The 20,731-nt window shown below is 53.5% G+C and overlaps 1 protein-coding gene across 6 annotated transcripts in view; it reads left to right on the plus strand.

The window, feature by feature from the left end:
• Positions 1-20,731, plus strand: part of TRPM2 (transient receptor potential cation channel subfamily M member 2) — an 87,301-nt gene that overhangs the window by 5,068 nt on the left and 61,502 nt on the right. For all 6 annotated transcript variants that reach the window (XR_004183395.1, XM_031665791.1, XM_031665792.1 and 3 more), the window contains 5 exons: positions 8,302-8,470; positions 10,627-10,807; positions 13,529-13,695; positions 18,504-18,684; positions 20,220-20,281. Coding sequence is in view for 5 of the 6 variants with exons in the window: in XM_031665791.1 (XP_031521651.1) it covers positions 8,302-8,470; positions 10,627-10,807; positions 13,529-13,695; positions 18,504-18,684; positions 20,220-20,281 (760 nt within the window). In the remaining variant the exon portion in view is untranslated. The remainder of the gene's footprint in view (positions 1-8,301; positions 8,471-10,626; positions 10,808-13,528; positions 13,696-18,503; positions 18,685-20,219; positions 20,282-20,731) is intronic.

Here is a 20,731-nt window from a genome sequence, read left to right on the forward strand (position 1 = left end):
CGGCTGGATATGGCCCTCCTGAGCCGATGGTGCTCCCCACAGTTGGCGCCCCTTTAGGCACCAACAGAGTGTTGATTTGTGTTTGTGTGCCCTCCCCCAGCCACACCCATTTCATGCTCTTCCACAAATGGGCCACGCTTTCTCCTTTGACTCCTTCATTGCCTGGTGAGCTCCTACTTATCCCTCAAGGCCTATTGCAGATGCCGCCTCTGCCGTGCAGCCTGCCTTGATTATACAACCTCTACCAGGAAGTGAGCTTCCCTCCCACCACACCGCGTGGCATGTCTCTCTTTGATCCCAGCTGTCGTGCTGTAGCTGTGCACCTTTGTGTTCATCTTTCTTGCTAGATGCTGAGTTTTGGGGGGCTGGGACCAAAGCAGAATGTTATATTAATTCCCAGAGAGTGGCCTTTAGCTCATATTTACTGAATATGGGGAGGGAGGAGCATCCTGTGCATTGGAAACAGAGGAAGGTTGTGCTGCCCCAGGGTGGCCCCTCCTTGGATAAGGGCCCCATTTCTCCCTGGGCAGTAACAGGAGCAGATGCTGAGGCAGCGAAAGTAGCCGGTAACCTCTAGCGTACATGGTACATCATCAGAGTTTCACGGTCACCAGTAAAACAGCTGTCTCTCGTCATCCCTGGGGAATTGTTCCCGGACACCCACAGATATCAAAATCCCATATCTCATATCAGTCCCAAAATCTCATATCAAGTCACTGATATGAGATGGTGTGGTATTTGCATATAAACTACATACATCCTTCAGCATACTTGATTCATCTCTAGATTACTCATAATACCTGATACAATGTAGATGTTATAAAAATAGTTAAACTGCATTTAAAAAATTTGTATTTTTGTTGTTGTGTAGGTTTTTTCTTTTTCTTTTTTTGAGACAGAGTCTTTCTCTGTCACTCAGCCTGGAGTGCAGTGGCGCAATCTTGGCTCACTGCAACCTCCGCCTCCCAGGTTCAAGGGATTCTCCTGCCTCAGCTTCCCTAGTAGCTGAGATTACAAGCATGCGCCACCACATCTGGCTAATTTTTGTATTTTTAGTAGAGACAGGGTTTCACCATGTTGGCCAGGCTGGTCTTCAACTCCTGACCTCAAGTGATCCACCTACCTCGGCCTCCCAAAGTGCTGAGATTACAGGCGTGAGCCACCGTGCCTGGCCAATGTGTTGTTATTTTATTTTATATTTTTTGAGACGGAGTCTCGCTCTGTCTACCAGGCTGGAGTGCAGTGGTTCGATCTCAGCTCACTGCAACCTCCATCTCCCGGAGCTGCTGGCTGGCTTTTTTTTTTTTTTTTTTTTTGAGATGGAGTCTCGCTCTGTCACCCAGGCTGGGGTGCAGTGGCACGATCTTGGCTCACTGCAACCTTTGTCTCCCAGGTTCACGCGATTCACCATGTTGGCCAGGCTGGTCTGGAACTCCTGACCTCAGGTGATCCACCAGCCTTGGCCTCCCAAAGTGCTGGGATTAAAGGCATGAGCCACTGCGCTTGGCTGGTTGGCTATTTTTATGGTTATTTTTGGATCATGTGCTAAACAAGGGTGGATTATTCATGAGTTTTCTGGGAAAGGGGTGGGGATTTCCCAGAACTGATTTCTTCTTCCTTTCAGATCATCTAGGGTATTTCTGACGTTGCCATGGCATCTGTAAACTGTCATGGCGCTGGTGGGAGTGTCTCTTATATGCTAATATATTATAATTAGCATGTAATAGGCAGCTAGGTTAACCAGAGCCCACTTTTGTCGCCATCTTGGTTTTTGGTGGGTTTTAGCCAGTGTTGCATCCTGTTTTATCAGCAAGGTCTTTGTGACCTGTGTCTTGTGCCAACCTCCTGTCTCATCCTGTGACTTAGAATGCCTTAACTGTCTGGCAATGCAGCCCAGTAGGTCTCAGCCTCATTTCACCCAGTGCCTATTCAAGATGGACTCACTCTGGTTTTGTGAGTGAATGCCAGAGTGAATGCCGCTGACACCCTGACCTGCTGTGTCCTGAGAAGCCTAGGTGAGGCCCCGTGGGTCTGGGGCCTTTGCTGGTCAGCTCTGCGTGCTTCTCACATGGCAGTGGGAACCCTTGGGGCAGCAGGGCCCAGAGAGGAAGGGGTGCTGACCTGGATCAGATGTAAGCCGGACAGACTTGCTTCTGGAGGTCCCCAAAGCCATCCCCCACGATCAGGGGTTTGCTAGGACTCCCAGCTGTGCACACAGCTAAGGTTTATCATGGTGAAGGCCTATGTGATAGGCTTAGCAAAGGAGAAAGACACAGGCCCAGTCTGGAGACTCTGAGCACAGGCTGCCGCCGCTCTCCTGTGTGGGCGCCACGCGTGCTCCTTCCTCCAGCCGAGAAGAATGCGGCAACCCGCAAAGCCCATTCGAGGCTCAGAGCCCAGGGCATGCATCCTGCGCTGGCTACGTGGGCCCCTCTGCATGGCAACCACCCAAATCCCAGACTCCCAGCAGGAAAGCAGCTGTTCATAAACCCATTGCAGGAACAGTCCAGACCCGGCAAAGCACTCCTAGCAGTCAGGGGACGGAGAGACGCTCCAAAAGCCCCGTTCCCAGACACCACCTTGAAAGCAGGCCCCTCTGAGAAGGCAGCCGCAGATCTGCCATGCTGAGACTGTCCCGCACAGAAGCCTCTCTCATCTCACCAACCACGGTGGTCACTGCAGCAGGAAGAGGGGCCAGGTGTGTTCCGGCCAATGTCCCTCCTTTTTGTGGAAAGACCAGGGCGGAATGAGTGGTGAGCATCCTCCGCCACAAACACAGCTTTCGAAGCAGATTTATTTATACCACTTATGTGTTTCCATTAAGCATGGTAGGGTCTTTCCACCCCACTCGTCCAGACCTGGAGGCCCTTGACACCTGCCCGTGTAATCCCACTGCTTAGCCCCACGTCCTGGTAATCCTCCTCAGCTCCGCACAGACTCGTCTTGTGTCCGTTTCTGCTCTGAACACCCCTGTCCAGACCTTCGTGCTCACATTTTGCCACCACGGATCTCATGACCTTGGGCACATGGCTTCTCTTCCCTGAGCCGCCAGTCATCATCCTCATCAATGAAGCGCAGAGACTGGAGGGGATGCCTCAGAATTCAGATGTACATGCGGGGGGTGGGCAGGGAGCCCCCCTCAGGTGGAAGGAAGGAGCCCAGGTTGGAGAGAGTGCACTTCCAAGAGCTCTCATTTCCCGTGGGGTGCCGCGGGTGGTGTCCTGTTTACGCCTATCTGGGCCGAGTTCCGAGCAAGCTCTCTGATGAGGTAATTTCTGGGTCAGTGGCCGCAATGCAGTTTCCAGCATCACATCAGGCTTGCAAACACCATGCAGGTTTAAGTTCCAGTCTCATCAGAGGTGATGGTTCAAGGAGAAGAGGGACAGGAGGTAGCTTGCGATAGGCTGTTAGGAACATACAAGGACATTTGGAGCACTATTGGAGCAAGACTGGGGAGAGCTGAGGTCCTTGTCCAGGGAACTCCTTTCCCCAACTCGGACCCCAGGTCTCTTATCCGTAAACTGTGGAGGTCACATTGTGTCTGGAGTTGGTTCCTTCTGGTGGGTTCTTGGTCTCACTGACTTCAAGAATGAAGCCGTGGACCTTTGTGGTGAGTGTTACAGCTCTCAAGGGTGGCATGGACCCAAAGAGTGAGCAGCAGCCACATTTATTGTGAAGAGTGAAAGAACAAAGATTCTACAGCAGGGAAGGGGCACCTGAGCAGGTTGTGGCTGCTGGCTGGGCGTGGGGCGGAGGCTGGCCAGCTTTTATTCCCTCATTTGTCCCCGCCCATGTCCTGCTGATTGGTCCATTTTACAGAGTGCTGATTGGTCCATTTTACAGAGCACCCATTGGTCCATTTTACAGTGTGCTGATTGGCATATTTTACAATCCTCTTATAAGACAGAAAAGTTCTCCAAGTCTGCCCCCGACCCAGAAATCCAGCTGGCTTCACCTCTGACATCAGGTGCTGGCAAGATCTCTGCAAGTCTATAGTGCCTTGAGTGTGACCTTAGGGGTTTGTACGGTTTTGTAGGGTGCACATCCGGAAGGAATTATTTTTCCTATTTTAATGATTGAGAAACTGAGTGTAGAAATATCCAAGATCACACAGTCAATACGTGGCGGGGAAACCCGTTTCCTTTCTTACTGCTCAGTGGTCTTTCCCCTGTGCCATCTGGTTTAGGTTTCATCTGGTTTTAGAGTTTTTTTGTGTGTGTGTTTTTTTTTTCCTGTCTCATCTGTATTTTTTTTTTTTTTTTTTTTTTTTGAGACGGAGCCTCACTCTGTCTCCTAGGCTGGAGTGCAATGGCCCTATCTCGGCTCACTGCAACCTCCGCCTCCCGGGTTCAAGCGATTCTCCTGCCTCAGCGTCCCAGCAGCTGGGATTACAGGTGCACACCACCACGCCTGGCTAATTTTTGTATTTTTAGTAGAGACAGGGTTTCACCATATTAGCCAGGCTGGTCTTGAACTCCTGACCTTGTGATCCGCCCGCCTCAGCCTCCCAAAGTGTTGAGATTACAGGCGTGAGCCACCACACCTGGCCTCATCTGTACTTTTCTAGGTTATTTGTTACTAGCAAAACATCGGAATCTAAAAATATTTGTGGATTTCCAATTAAATAAGTTATAAAGAACACATAAATGTATCTTTTCTTGCCCTGAAACACCAATGAATTGCAGTAAAGGAACAAAGAAAAAAGAGGAAAGGTGGCAGTTGAAGAAAGAGATTGCTGCATTCTTGCCAGAGGAAGGGGAGGAGGCAGAGCAGCAGGTCCTGGAGGCTTGCGATTCCGGCAGCTCCCGCCGTCCCCGGGTGAGGGGAGGAGGTGGAAGACCTTGGGCGAGGTGCTAGCCTCATGTCATGTGCTCGGAGCCTCCATTTGTGTGTGTGTTTTTAACTTTTTATTTTGAAATATAGATGTACAGAAGTTCCAAAGATACTACAGATAGGCCCCGCAGTTCCACCTGTGACTACATTCTGCATAACTGTAGTACAGTACCCAAGCCAGGAATTCAAACTGGTAGAGTGCATGTGTTTAGTTTTATGTCTTTTTTTTTTTTTTTTTTTTTTTTGAGACGGAGTCTCGCTCTGCTGCCCAGGCTGGAGTGCAGTGGCACCACACCAGCTCACTGCAATCTCTGCCTCCTGGGTTCAAGCAATCAAGCGATTCTCCTGCCTCAGCCTCCTGAGTAGCTGGGACTACAGGTGAGCGCTACCACACCCAGCTAATGTTTGTATTTTTAGTAGAGATGGGATTTCACTATGTTGGTCAGGCTGGTCTTGGACTCTGGACCTCAAGTGATCTGCCTGCCTCAGCCTCCCAAAGTGCTGGGATTACAGGTGTGAGCCACCACACCTGGCCTTGTGTCATTTTTCCCATGTTTATTTGTGTAACTACCACCATGGTCGACACAGCACTGTCCATCTCCACCGAACTCCTCCTGTACTTCCTCTGTATGGTCAACTCACCTTCTCCCCCATCATCCCTGAACCCTGCAACCACCAATCTTTCTTCATGCCTATCATTGTGTCATTTTGAGACTGTTACATCAATGGAATCATATGCTACATGACCCATGTCCTTTCCCTCAGCACAGCACGCTTGATATCCGAGTTGCTGCTTGTGTCAATATTATTATTATTATTATTTGAGACGGAATCTCATTCTGTCACCCAGGCTGGAGTGCAATGGCACGATCTCGGCTCACTGCAACCTCCGCCTCCCGGAGACTGGAAGTAGCTGGGACTACAGGCACGTGCAATCATGCCTGGCTAATTTTTGTATTTTTAGTAGAGATGGGCTCACCATGTTGGCCAGGATGGCTTTGAACTCCTGACCTCAAGTGATCCGCTCACCTTGGCCTCCCACGGTGCTGGGATTACAGGTATAAGCCACCATGCTCAGCCTTGTGTCAATATTATGTAACTGCTGAATATTCCTGTCCCTTTCACCTTGCCTGTGTCATTACACTTCAAGTGAGAATTTGGTAGACATCAAATAATTGGGACCCATTTTTTTTTTAAATCCATTCTGTCAATCTGTTTTTTAATTGTTGTATTTAGAAAATTTATATTTAGTGTAATTATTGGTATGTTAGAGCTTACATCTGCCATTTTATTTTTTGTTTTCTGTTCTCTTTTTTTTTGTCTTTTTGTGGGATACTTGAACATTTTTTAGAATTCTATTTTGATTATTCATACTTTTTTTTTTTTTTTTTTTTTTTTTTTGAGACAGAGTATCACTCTGTTGCCTAGGCTGGAGTGCAATGGCATGATCTCAGCTCACTACACCCTCCACCTCGCTGGGCTCAGGTGATCCTCCCACCTCAGTCTCCTGAGTAGCTGGGACTACAGGCATGCACCACCATTCCCGGTTAATTTTTGTATTTTTGGTAGAGACAAGGTTTTGCCATGTTGCCCAGGCTGGTCTCAGACTCCTGTGCTCAAGCAATCTGCCCACCTTGGCCTCCCAAAGTGTTGGGATTACAGGCGTGAGCCACTGCTTACACCATACTATTTTTGAGTGTATCTTCTTGTATCACTTTTTTTTTAAAAAAGGCTTGCTCTAGGTAGTATATTATATAATATAGCTTATTGCAATCTATTGACGTTGACATTTTACCAGTTTGAGTGAAGTATAGAAACATTATCTCCTTTTAAATCTGTGTCCCCTTCTTAATCTATAATTGCTTGAAATATTTCTTCTACATGTATTGAAAACCATGTCAGATAGTGTTATAATTTTTGCTTCAGCCATCAAACATCAGTTACGAAATTCGAGAGGTTACTCTTTTTGTTATTCTTTCTTCCTTTCAGATATTCCAAAATTCCTTCTTTTCTTGTTTCCTTTCTGTTTAGAAAATGTCCTTTAGCCATTCTTTTAGGGTGTGTCTGCTGGTGACAAATTCCTTAACCTTCCTTCAGTGAAGAAGGTCCCAACTTCCTGTCACTTCTGAGGTTGTTTTTTTTTTTTTTTTTTTTTTTTTTTTTTTGAGAAGGAGTCTCCTACTGTTGCCCAGGCTGGAGTGCAGTGGTCTGATCTCGGCTCACTGCAACCTCCACCACCTGGGTTCAATTGATTCTCCTGCCTCAGCCTCCCGAGTGGCTGGGATTACAGGCGGCCGCCACCATGCCCAGCTAATTTTTTGGATTTTAGTAGAGACAGGGTTTCACCATGTTGGCCATGTTGGTCTCGAACTCCTGACCTCGTGATGCACTCGCCTTGGCATCCCAAAGGGCTGGGATTATAGGTGTGAGCCACCGTTCCCGGCCGCTTCTAAGATTTTTTGTTTGTTTTTAGTTTTCGGAAGTTTAACTGTTATGTGTCTTAGCATGTATCTCTTTGGGTTTATCCTGTCTGGTGTTCACTCAGATTGTGGAGTGTGTAGGTTTATGTCTTTTTTGTCAAATATGGGAAATTTTGACCATACTTCTTTACATACATTTTCAGGATCACTGTCTTTTTCTTTTCCTTTGGGAACTCTGAACATGAATGTATGATTTTTTGTTACAGTGCTGCAGGTCCCAGAGGTTCTGTTTACTTTGTTGTTGTTTGTTTGTTTTCTCTCTGTTGTTCTTATTGGGCAATTTCTACTGTTCTGTCTTCCTGCTCCCGGCTTCTTTCGTCTGTCTCCTCCATCCTGCTGTTGGGTCCATCCATTGAGTTTTTATTTCAGTTACTGCATTTTTCAGTTCTAAAATTTGCATTTGGTATATCTTCTTTCTTTACTGGAAATTTATGTTTTTTTCATTTGTTTTGAGCATGTTCATGATTGCTTGTTGAAGCATTTCTAATGTGGCTGCTTTAAAATCATTTTCAGATAACTCGAACATCTGTGTCATCTTGGTGTTGGTGGCTGTCAGCCGTCTTTTCTCATCCTGGTTGAGATTTTCCTGGCTCTTGGTACAACTAATGATGTTTGATTGAAACCTTGATAGTTTAGATTTTGTGTTAAGAGACTCAAGATCTTGAGTTTTAGCTGGTCCCCTTGACATGTCTATGGTGAAGGAAGGAGTCCCCCCGGTTAGTGCCCCATGAAGGGTGAAGTCAAAGCCCCCTGCAGCCTCCACTGATCCACTGACTTCCTGGGGAGGCTTCTTGTTACTGCTGAGGGTGAGAAGAGTTCCAGCCCACCATTAGGCCTCTGCTGCCTCCCCCATGGCTGGAAGGGGCAGGTGCCCGGTTTTTGCTGGGTGGGGGAAGGTTGCAGCTTTCCACTGGACCTCCTCTGATGCCTCCACAGGGAGCAGGAAGGGCACCGCACTCCCTGGGTGACTGGTGCTGTGTCTTTGCAGGAAGGTGGTGTGTCAGTGTGGCTACACGCGTGAGCAGCACCTGGAGGAGGCTACCAAGCCCGACACCTTCCAGGGCACACGGTGGGACCCAAAGAAACATGTCCAGGAGATGCCAACAGATGCCTTTGGTGACATCGTCTTCACGGGCCTGAGCCAGGAGGTGAAGAAGGTTGGTTTCCATCACTCTTGCTCTGAAATGTGGGTGGAGCTGCATGGCCCCACAGTGACACGTGGTGGTTGGCATTTCCTGGGGCAAGAGCAGGAGGCTGGCAAAGATCCAGGGTGCATAGAGCCCACTGCACAGCAAAGGAGGGGGTGGGGAGGGGGTTCTGCAAGGCAAGCAGGAGATGCATCCCACTCTCGGAGTGCTTGGTCATCTGCAAAGCAGTGTGGGGCACAGTGAGCTTTCTAGGAAGGTGCAAGCCGGGAGTGGTGAGTGAATTCTGGCTGGGTGGCCCTGGGTAGCATTTGTCAGGGCCTGGGGGCAAGTAGGGAGGAAGGAGAGGGATGTAGGACACAGACACACTCAGGGTGTGCTTGGGGAATGGCAGGAAGGGTGTGGAGAGGGAGGGAAAAGCAGGGGGAAGGGGCCCAGGATGGCAGGGAGGCCCATGTGGCAAGTCTGGAACCAAAGGCGAGAGTCCTTGCGAGGAGGCTGGGCCAGGCACAGCGTGATCCAGGCTGAGCCTGGCCTGCAGGAGAGCGCTGTGAGGGTGCAGACTGCTGGAGGGAGGCCCAGGCGCAGGGCTGGGTTCTCTCATGCACAACTTCACTGTGGTCCCTGGAGGACCAGCCATCTCTGACCAATTCTCAGGCCCCATCCCAGGCCTGTGGAGTCAGAGACTCGGCCCCTTGTGTGTTGACCAGCCTTCTGGAGGGTTCTGAGACAGCGATTGGGTGCCACTGTCCTGGGAGGGGGTGGCACTGATCTCTGTGCTGGAGTCTGGGGCCCTGAATCTGGTACCTGCTGAGTGTGACCTGTCCACTCAATGCGTGATGACGCCATGAGGTGACCAAAGAGGTTGAGTGGGGCAGGTCTCGGAGACGGGGTCGTGTGGCCCCAGGCTTCCTGGCTGGCCCAGCCCCTGAGCCACCCTATGTCACCATCACATGTGGGTGTTCTCCAGGCCCCTGGGCCCCTCTGTCTCTGTGGTTATGGGAACAGTCCCGTTGTCGGGTTTCAGATGAGGGATTGAGGTATGGGCAGACCCCACCCGTTGCCCAAGGCCATGGTGGCAGTGCCAGTGGTGGGTTTGAGTCCAGCTGCGTCTGAGCCTGGAGTTCTGGCTGCATCCCTCCCCCACTCCCCGGCTTCTCCCAGCCCTGCAGCTGCCGACAGGGGCAGGTGGTGTGAGGGAAAAACGCCTGTGGCCTGACAGTGAGTGACAGCTGGGACACAGACCCTGTGGTGCAGCAGGTCTGGCTCGAAGCCCAGGAGTGTCCACCATGCAGGCCACAGCCCTGCTCCTCCCAGGGAGACCAGCGCCTCCAGATGCCTGGTGGACCCGGTGGGGCCCACGTTCTGATGGTGACAGGCACCGTGGTTGTGGGTTAACTGGACCTTCTTTAGTGACAATGCCACCACGTTTGTTTTAAGGGCACCTCATGGCATTTGTGGATTTCACCCATCACCTTTGTGTCTCTGGCGGGCCAATCCTGGCGGGGGTTGCTGGCCCGGCTGGGTCTCTTCAGACACGGCCCACCTAGCGGAACAGGGAAAGTCCACTGTGTCCTTGTGAGGGTCTCCTGGAGCACAAGGGGCCAGAGTGACGACAGAGCCTGGGAGAGCCATGTTCAGACGGGAGGCACAGGAAGCTGGGCCCCCTGAATCCCCAGGATGGGCCAGGGCACAGGGGCCACAGAGCAGAGGGGACAGGAAAGGGGACAGGAGAGGGGCAGTGCTGGGCGCACAAGGACAGGAGGGCAGAGACCCCAGTGCAGGAGATGATTAGACCCTGGAAAGGCAGGGCCCAGGCGCTAGGGCCAGAATTGGAGTCTGTGCTGGTGCATGTCTGAGAGGCGCTCCCAAAATCGAGAGGAAGAGGAAAAAGTGGGTGCCGTGGGGGCATGAGGGCCGGGGGAGGTTTGCTGAGGGCGGTTCTGGTCCCCAAGGGACAGCCTGTTGCTCCAGGCTTGGGCCTCTGTGCCTCCCTCTTCTCTCATGATCCGTGCCTTGCCCACACGGGGACCCCTTTACTGGGTCTGAGCCGGAAAGGTGTGCGGTGTCTGCCGCCCACTGGGGCCTCTCCGTGTGGCCTGTGTGGTTTGGTGCTGTCCCTGCCCACTGATACACGGGTTCCCTCCGCCATCTTCCCTGTCCCGCAGTATGTTAGAGTCTCCCAGGACACGCCCTCCAGCACGATCTACCACCTCATGACCCAGCACTGGGGGCTGGACGTCCCCAACCTCCTGATCTCAGTGACCGGGGGGGCCAAGAACTTCAACATGAAGCCGCGGCTGAAGAGCATTTTCCGCAGAGGCCTGGTCAAGGTGGCTCAGACCACAGGTAATTCGGAGGCTGGAGGGACACGAGGCCCCGGCGGGTGGACGGGGTGGGTTGTGGAGGCTGTGCCGGGGCAGTCAGGGCCATCAGGACCCAAAAAGTCCCTAGGAGCCGCCGAGGCCGTGCCCCAGCCTGAGTCGGACCTGTGCACCCCTCACCTGGGCACAGCTGCTCCCTGACGCCCGGCGCTGCCCCTGGCTTGCCTGTGGGCTGGAGATGGCTCAGTGCGTGGCCCTGCTGGTGCCCAGGGCCAAGCAGAGATGAAAACCTCAGTGGCCTGGGAACCTCGGTGGCCTGGGTGCACGGCTGGGGCCAGCGTTGTGGGACAGTTGTAGGGGGCCAGCGAGAGTTCCCGGTCATCACATTTTCCATGATCACTTTTTTCCATCAGCATCAGGCAAGGAGCATTATTATTTCCATCTTTTCACTTGAGGCAACTGCCTGATTGGAGTCAAATCACCTCCCAAGTTTGCACCACCAGTGAGAGCCAGGCAGGGACCCAGTCCTGGTGGATGGTGTGAGATCCCAGGGGTCCTGACCTGGTGCCCTGCCTTACCCTGATTCCATGGGGAGGGGGCCCCAAGTCCTCGAGGCTCCCCGGTCCTCTCTGGAGGGGACTGGGTGAATAGTGAGGCCCTGAGGTGATTACTTGGCAATGTTGGGTCCAGATGGGCCTGGAGTCACCTCGCTTTTCCTGGGCTGTGGTCTTTGCCTCCAAGTGGAGTCGTAACTGAGCCTGACTTGGCCTGTGCGGCTCAGAGTCCTCGGTTTGTCTGCCTGGTGACTGTGAGGCATGGCTGCATCTTTTGACCTGTGAGGCCCACAGCCCTGCTTGTAAAATGACCAGACCTTTTCTCAGTCTGGTCACGTGGGACTAGGTTTAACGCAGGTCACCGTCCCACAAGCACTGTCTGATGCTTCACCCTCTTAAATAATACCATGGATTTCTTCGGGTCTCACCCGCTCCAGGTCTTGATGTTGCATTTTTTTAGCTTTCAATATCAGTGACCTTGCTGTCTGCTTCCTGGCCCAAAGCTAGTACCAGCTTTTCAACTGTTCTCTCTCTCTCTCTCTCTCTCCATCCATCCATCCATCCATCCATCCATCCATCCATTTATTTTTGAGACAGGGTCTCGCTCTGTTCCCCAGGCTGGAGTACAGCGGCACGATTTCAGCTTACTGTAGCCTAGACCTCTTGGGCTCAGGTGATCCTCCTGCCCCTGCCTCCCCAGTTGCTGGGACTAGAGGCATATGCCACCATGCCAGGCTAATTTTTATAGAGACAAGGTCTATGTTGTCCAGGCTGATCTTGAACTCCTGGGCTCAAGCAATCTTCCTGCCTTGACCTCCCAAAGTGCTGGGATAACAGGCATGAGCCACTGTGCCTGGCTGATTGGCTGTTTTTTTTTTGGAGATGGAGTCTTGCGTCTTGCTCTGTTGCCCAGGCTGGAGTGCAGTGGTGGTGGCGCAATCTCAGCTCACTGCAACTTCTGCCTCCTGAGCTCAAGCAATTCTCCTGCCTCAGCCTCCTGAGGAGCTGGGACTCCAGGTGCGTGCTATCACGTTCAGCTAATGTTTGCATTTTTAGTAGAGATGCGGTTTCACCATGTTGGTCAGGCTGGTCTCAAACTCCTGACCTCAGGTGATCTGCCCACCTTGGCCTCCCAAAGTGCTGGGATTACAGGCATGAGCCACAGCGCCTGGCCCAATTGCTGTTTTTATGGTGACACTGTGACCCAGCCTTTGGTATGGCAGCATTATACCAGGGACAAATCCCAAAAACGAACAAATGTGACTTTCGCTGGTGCCTCAAGGGGAGGCTGTGGGGCAGCAGCCGTGGCTTCACCTGTGCCTCTCACCCTGGGGCAGGCCAGGCGAGCAGACACCTGGGGACCTCCTGCTCTCAGGCAAAGCTGCCGCCAGCTCATGACATTGGGTCAGACCAAATGTGGGGTGGAAGGTGTGTTTCTTTCTTTCTTTCTTTTTTTTTTGAGATGGCGTTTCACTCTTATTGCCCAGGCTGGAGTGCAGTGGCGCAATCTTGGCTCACTGCAACCTCTGTGTCCCGGGTTCAAGTGATTCTCCTGCCTCAGCCTCCCGAGTAGCTGGGATTGCAGGCATGTGCCACCACACTGGGCTAATTTTGTATTTTTAGTAGAGATGGGGTTTCTCCATGTTGGTCAGGCTGGTCTTGAACTCCCAACCTGCGAGATGATCCGACTGCCTCGGCCTCCCAAAGTGTTGGGATTACAGGTGTGAGCCACCGTGCCCGGCCGGAGGTGTGTTTCTTACAGGGTTGGCTGCAAACCTCTGGCAGCAGGTAGTGGGTGGGAAGTGGAGGGAGTCCTTCCTAGGGGCCAGGCTGAGTGGTGCGAGCAAGGACGCACTCTGCCGCACCTGGGTCCTGAAAGCTGGGAGGAAGAAGGAAAGCAAAATAGAAGAATGCAGAGAGCGTGCTGAGAACCGGGATCCTGAGTCTGGGGCCAGAGGAGGTGGCAGGGACCAGGGAGAGGGGTGGGGCCTGCTCCTGTTCCCACCCTGCCTGAGGACCGTGGGAACCCCAGTTCCTTACACCTGATGCTGGTTTAAAAGCCCCTGAGTGAGGGGCTCTGTGTCGATGGGGGCCGGGCATCGCTGAGCCTAGAGGGGCTCAGGCGTCAGGCTCCTGGGTATCAGGGTGCCCGTCAGTACTGCGGGGCCTGCCCACCCGTGCTGCTTCCCCAGGGGCCTGGATCATCACGGGGGGCTCCCACGCCGGCGTCATGAAGCAGGTGGGGGAGGCGGTGCGGGACTTCAGCCTGAGCAGCAGCTACAAGGAAGGTGAGGTCATCACCATTGGAGTCGCCACCTGGGGCACCGTCCACCGCCGCGAGGGCCTGATCCATCCCACGGTGAGCGCGGCCCCCTAGGGAGGGGAGCCTAGGACCAGGGGTGTGGGTGACGTGTGACCGGGTGCTGTAGGGGGCAGGTGGAGTGTGCAGGGGCCGGGGTGTGGGTGACGTCTGATGGGGCGCTGTAGGGAGCAGGTGGGGTGTGCAGGGACAGCGGGCGCACTCAGGAGATCGGGCGCAACTCCTGGCCCGGTCCCTGACACAGGTGACCTGGATGAATGGCTAACTTGGCTGGACTCTGGTATCTCCCTCAAGGTTGTAAGAGGGATCCACATGAGAGTCACTGGCTGTGAGGGCTCCGCTAACAGCAGAGGGAGGGAGTGTGGCCGGCGGGCAGCTTGGCAGGGCTGAGCCAGGGTGATCTGACCCCGAACTGGAGCTTTTAGCGCTTTGAGTCCCTGCACTCAGAAGTCTCCTGCATCCAGGAATCCCACCGTGCTGCGGTCCCCGGCAGCCAGGACCCACCCCCAGCTTCTCTGTCAAGGTTGAGGATGGAGCACTCCTGCCTCTGGTTAACTGGCCACAGGAGAAGCAGTTGCTTTAATCCAGAGCCTTGAATTGGGACAGATAATGAGTCATTCAACCAGATTTTCTAAGGACACACTAACTTTGGCATAATGCGTGTGTGCCCCTGAATCCGTGTGGTCAGGAAAGCCCACAAACACTGGCCTGTGACTCACTGAGCAGGTTCCCTCGTCACCCCGAGGGGTGATTTACTCCTCTGGCAACATCACAGACACTGTGTGTCCATTCCCGGGGGCGGGGGACACTCCCAGATGCCCACGAGGGCCCAGCAAGCCCTGGCCAGCTGCAGCTCGGCCTCCACCTTCCTTTTACGTCAGAATCATGAATGTGTCTGGTGGGGTCTGACTGGACCGGCTGTTTGGCTTTGCTTGCTCTTTTTATGAATTGAAAAACTGAAGCCAGGAGTGGCTGGGTGATGTCGCAGGTCACTCCTTACTTTCCTCCCCACGCTGAGTTCAGACGACTTCCCGTGACACCACCGTTGCTGGTGGTGTTGGAGGAATGGGACTGTGGCTGCTTCCACTTAGCCGCACTCCCTCTCTGTGGATGGCGGAGGGTGGGTGTCCCAGCCCCGCTGCCACCCTGCCTTGGATCTGTCTCCCAGGGTTGCTGTAACCCGGGCTCACAAACCTGGCGGCTTACAGCAGCAGAAACTTAGTCTATCAGATCTGGAATCCGCGTCGCTTGGCCATCATCCAGCCATCGATGTCGGCGGGGCCACCTCCCTCCAGGGCCTGGGGAAGAGTATTCCCGCTGCCTCCAGCGTCTGGGTGCTGATGGGCATCCTCTGGCTGGTGGCCGCCTCCCTCCAGTCTCTGCCTCCGCATCCCGTGGCCTTCTCTGTGTGCCTGTGTGAAATCTCCCCATGTCTCCCATAAGAACATTTGTGATGGTGTTGAGGTCCCACTGGGGTCATCTAGGGTGATGCCTTCATATCAAGATCTTTAACTGACATCTGCAAAGATGCTTTTCCAAACAGGGAAATGAGGAGCAGCACTTACCGGGTCCATGAGCAGGCCTTGATGTGTTTGGGTGACCGTGATTCAGCTAACTGCGGTCCTCCCTCTGGCCTCAGACTCCTGTCCACTCCACATGCAAAATACGTTCACCCCATTGCCAGATCCTGGCCGGGCGTGGGGGCTCACGCCTGTCATCCCAGCACTTTGGGAGGCTGAGGTGGGCGGATCACTTGAGGATGAGACTTCAAGACCAGCTTGGCCAACATGGTGAAATGCTGTCTTTACTAAAAATACAAAAATTAGCTGGGCATAGCGGCAGGCACCTGTAATCCCAGCTGAGGCAGGAGAATTGCTTGAACCCAGGAGCCGGAGGTTGCAGTGAGCCAAGATCATGCCACTGCGCTCCAGCCGGGCTGATAGAGCAAGACTCTGTCCAAACCAAACCAAATGATCCCCTCCAACTACCAACCCGTTACAGCAGAAACTCCAAGATCAGAATCTCATGTAAATATCATGAGCTCGGCCGGGCACGGTGGCTCACACCTGTCATCCCAGCACTTTGGGAGGCGAAGGCAGGCAGATCACCTGAGGACAGGAGCTCGAGACCAGCCTGGCCAACATGGAGAAACCCCGTCTCAACAAAAAATTAGCCAGGCATGGTGGTGGGCGCCTGTAATCCCAGCTACTGGGAGGCCGAGGCAGGAGGATCGCTTGAACCCGGGAGGCGGAGGTTGCAGCGAGCCAAGATTGTGCCACTGCACTCCAGCCTGGATGACAGAGCGAGACTCCATCTCAAGCAAAACAAAACAAAACAAACAAAAATATCAGCTCAAAAGTCCCAAATGTCATCATTTAAGTCAGGGATGCTGAAGACTATGGGTCTGATCCATCCTGGAGCAGATTTTCTCTTCATATGTGCACCTGTGAGAGGAGACAACAAGTCACCTGTCTCCAAAATACAAGGGAACAGCAGGGAAGGGCAGGTATAGCATCACAGCTGTAGACACTCTCCTTCCCAAAGGGGGAACACGGGAGGAACGAAGGCATCACCTGCCCAAGCAATTCCAAAACCCAGCAGGGGGAACGCACTAGGTGGTGAGACTGGGGAGACCCCTCTGTGGCTTGGGCACCCCCCACCCTGCTCTGTGTCCACAGCTCTGCCTTCAGCACGATCCTTTTCCCTGAAGGTTATAGGTTATTTCCTGCTTGAAGATTTTAAGGAGTCTGACAACCTTTCATTTTATCCCACCTCTGTCCCTTTCAGTCCAAATTCGCAGCGTTGTTAATGTAACATTTGTGAAAACTTTATGTGCCTCCTTTGAATGCCATAGGAATTTCTGCCAGTAGACAAAAAGGGCTCTGATGACCTTTCCTGTGATGCCGTCTCCACTCCTGTCTTCTGAGATGGTTGAGTGAATCGTAGTCTCCTTGCCTAGTCTCTTCGTCACTAGCAGGGGTTGTGCAGGCACACCCTTGGCCCTCTCTCTTTTTTTTTTTTTTTTTTGAGACAGAGTCTCTCTGTCGCCCAGGCTGGAGTGCAGTGGCACGATCTCAGCCCACTGCAACCTCTGCCTCCCGGGTTCAAGCGATTCTCCTGCCTCAGCCTCCCGAGTAGCTGGGACTACAGGCACCCACCACCACGCCCAGCTAATTTTTGTTTTTTTACTAGAGACAGGATTTCACCATGTTGGCCAGGCTGATCTTGAACTCCTGACCTTGTGATCTGCCTGCCTCAGCCTCCAAAGTGCTGGGATTCCAGGTGTGAGCCACTGTGTCTGGCCCATGTATGTATTTTCTAAGGCAGCAGTCCCCAACCTTTTTGACACCAGGGACTGGTTTCATGGAAGACAATTTTTGCACAGATGGGGGCGGGGTGGTGAGTGGTTGGTTTGGGGATGATTCAAGCATGTTACATTTATTGTGCACTTTATTTCTATTATTACATTGTAATATATAATGAAGTAATCATACAACTCACCATCATGTAGGATCAGTGGGAGTCCTGAGCTTGTTTTCCTGCAGCTAGATGGTCCCATCATCTGGGGGTGATGGGGGACAGTGACAGATCATCAGGCATTAGCTTTTCTTAGGGACACACAGCCTAGGTCCCTTGCACGCACAGTTCACAGCAAGGTTAGTATTCCCATGAGAATCTAGTGCCGCGGATCTGACAGGAGGTGGAGCTCGGGCAGTCACACACACGATAGGGAGCGGCTGCAAATAGGGATGAAGCTTCGCTCATTCACTCGCCACCCACCTCCTGCTGTGCAGCCCAGCTCCTCACAGGCCACCGACCATTACCAGTCCATGGCCCAGGGGGTGGGGACCCCTGCTCTAAGGTAACAAAACCCTCCCTGCCCTGCTCCTTGCTTCCTTTGGAGCCCTTACTGCAAGTTGTTTTTTTTCTGAGACGGGGTCTCACTGTTGCCCAGGCTGGGGTGCGTTGGTGTGATCCTCAGCCTTGAGCCCCTGGGCTCAAGTGATCTTCCCACCTCAGCCTCCCAAGTAGCTGGGACTACAGGTGTGCGCCACCATGCCCGGCTAATTTTTTTTATTTTTGTAGACATGAGATCTGCCATGTTGTCCAGGCTGGTCTCGAACTGGGGCTCAGGTGATCCTCCCACCTCGGCCTCCCAAAGTGCTGGGATTAGAGGCGTGAGCCACTGTGCCCGTCTCTGCAAGGCTTTTAACACCGCATTCCCACCAATATTCTCTTCAAGGACATTGAGACGTTTTCTATTCATGGTGCTTCAAAATCCTGCCATCTTCTCCCCATTGTCAGTTTCAATGCCACTTCCACATTTTTAGGTGCTTGTTACAGCAGCACCCCACTTCCTCACCCCAGACCTGTATCTGTTTCCTGTGGCTGCTGTAACAAATGGCCACAAGCCTGAAACGGCAGCATTGTGGTCTCTCACGTGTCTGGAGGACAGAACTCTGAAGTGAGGGTCACACCCCTCCTGAGGCCTGGGAGAAGGGTCTGTTTCCCTGCCTTCTCCACTCCTGGGGGCTCTGGCTTTCTCCACTTGTGGCTGTGTCGCTCATCCCTGCCTCTGTGGTCCCGTGTCCTCCTCTCCTATGTGTGTCTCCCACCACCTCTCTCCTGTAAGGACACCTGTGATGGTATTTTGGGCCCACTCAGATCATCCTGGTTAATCTTCTCATGTTTCGATCACATCTGCAAAGTCACTTTCTCCAATAAGGCCACATCCACAGATTCCAGAGACTGGGACCTGGTCTCTCTGGGGGCTGGTGTTCAGCCTGCTCACGTTAGAGAGGCAGAGCTTTCCAGAAGCTGTGTCTGACGCTTCCTGGCCATTCCAGGGCAGCTTCCCTGCTGAGTACATACTGGATGAGGACGGCCAAGGGAACCTGACCTGCCTAGACAGCAACCACTCTCACTTCATCCTCGTGGACGACGGGACCCACGGCCAGTATGGGGTGGAGATTCCTCTGAGGACCAGGCTGGAGAAGTTCATATCGGAGCAGACCAAGGAAAGAGGAGGTAGGGGAGCTTGCTTTCAAGAGTGCTCGGGCAGACAGCACAGTGGGCCGGTCAGAGTGTCAGGTACAGCTGGAAACGACCAGGACATTCAACAGGTATGGTACTCGGCAGACAGCACAGTGGGCCGGTCAGAGTGTCAGGTACAGCTGGAAACGACCAGGACGTTCGTGGCGCTCAGCAGACAGCACAGGGGGCTGGTCAGAGTGTCAGGTACAGCTGGTCACAACCAGGATGTTGGTGGCGCTTGGAGCGTCCTCAGAACACACCTGGGTTTCTATCCCATGTCTCTTTATACTTTGTTCCAGGAGGGTCATCTTCTCTTGCCCGTTTCAGCCAGTGGGAGGGCGGTCGGGGGGGCTGGCAGCTCACCTGTGTGCTCACAGGTAATAGGCCAGCCTACTTTTTTTTTTTTTTTTTTTTTTGAGACAGTGTCTGGAGTGCAGTGGTGTGATCTCAGCTCACTGTAGCCTCAAACTTCTGGGCTCAAGGGATCCTCCCACCACCTTCCCAAAGTGCTGGGATTACAAAGCTTGAACCACTGTGCCTGGCCCTACAATTATTTTAAACCGTGACCATGGTCTGGTCTCAGGTCCAGAAATCAGAATGTACAATAGTCAAAACTTAGGATTTGACACCTTTTTCCTCATAGGTGGGATGGGATGGGTTTGAGGATGTCGGGAGGTCAAGTGTGGGGTTTTGCCCGTCACTCGAGGAGGACTCAAAGAGGAGATGGTGAATGGGAGGTGTCTGGCCTGTGCCCCGGTGGGCAGGGGTCCCCTGCAAGCTTCCTTGTGCAGCAGACTCCCCTGGAGGGCTCCTCACCAGTGCGTGGGCCCCGGCCCCAGGGTCCAACTCAGCAGCTCCAGGTGGGCTGAGAACTTGCATTAGGAGCACGTTCCCTGGTGGGGGTGATGTTGAGGTTCAGGGACCCCGCTTTGAGAACCCTGCTTGACTAGGACACCCAGGGTGGGATGTGTGGGTGAGTGTGTGAAGGCGATGGGCCCGTGGGGTCTCATAGACAGAGTTGGCTGCCTGGGGAAAAGGGTTGCTAAGTCCTTCTCAGGCTCTCCTGCTGTTGGGCTGGATGAAGTTCAGGGTGGGGCCGGGCAGAGGGACAAAGGATGGACATGTCGTGTTCTACTCCCACCTACACGTGACAGGTTATGCCCACCTGCTTGGGGCGTCAGCTCTGATTGTCCCTCCCTCCCTCCTTCCCTCCCTCCCAAGAAAGCAAGAGGGGGTGGATGGGATGCAAGCGAGCGGGGGAGGTGTGGGCGGCAGGGGGCTCTCGAGTCTGCTCATCGATGTGGAACAGGTGGGTCCCCTGGTAACGTGGAGCTTTGACCTTCAACGGCAACTCAGCACTGGCTAGAGGTCTCCCAGCAGGTGCTTCAGTGTGTGGTTAGGCTGGAGCTGGCAGGGGGCAGGGGAGAGTGCCCCAGTGCAGGGTCTTGCCCCCCACCCACCTCTGTCCCCTCACTGGGCTCTGTGCTTTGTTTAGGTGTGGCCCTTACTCGGCTCTGTGCTTTTTCTAGGTGTGGCCATCAAGATCCCCATCGTGTGTGTGGTGCTGGAGGGCGGCCCGGGCACGTTGCAGGTGAGCATGGCTGGGTGGGAGGGGGTAGGTGTAGGCCCGTCCCACTGCAGGCAGATGACTGTCCAGAGGTGCTTGTCTCAGCACTCAAGACTGTTGGCAAGAGAGAGCGATGAGCTTGCCCACCAGGAGACGAGAAAGAGCGTCTGTCCTGTGACAGGGCTGCTTCCGGGTGGGCGGAGGACGGGTCGGAGGAAGGTGCCTGGGGGAGGAAGCTGGGCTTGGCTGTGACCAGGCCATTGACCGGCATGGAAGGAAAGGATGGGGTCCCAGGGCCTGGAGCGAGTGGGGAGCCTCTGCTCCCGGGACCTGCCGGGGAGGCTGGGGAGTTTCTGCAGCTCTGCCCCCAAGATTCCTCCAGGAAGCATTTTTCTTTTCTTTTTTTTTTTTGAGGCGGAGTCTCGCTTTGTCACCCAGGCTGGAGTGCAGTGGCGCGGTCTGGGCTCACTGCAA

The sequence above is a fragment of the Papio anubis genome, chromosome 4, assembly GCF_008728515.1.
Source record: "Papio anubis isolate 15944 chromosome 4, Panubis1.0, whole genome shotgun sequence".
In the NCBI taxonomy this organism is placed as follows: Eukaryota; Metazoa; Chordata; class Mammalia; order Primates; family Cercopithecidae; genus Papio; species Papio anubis.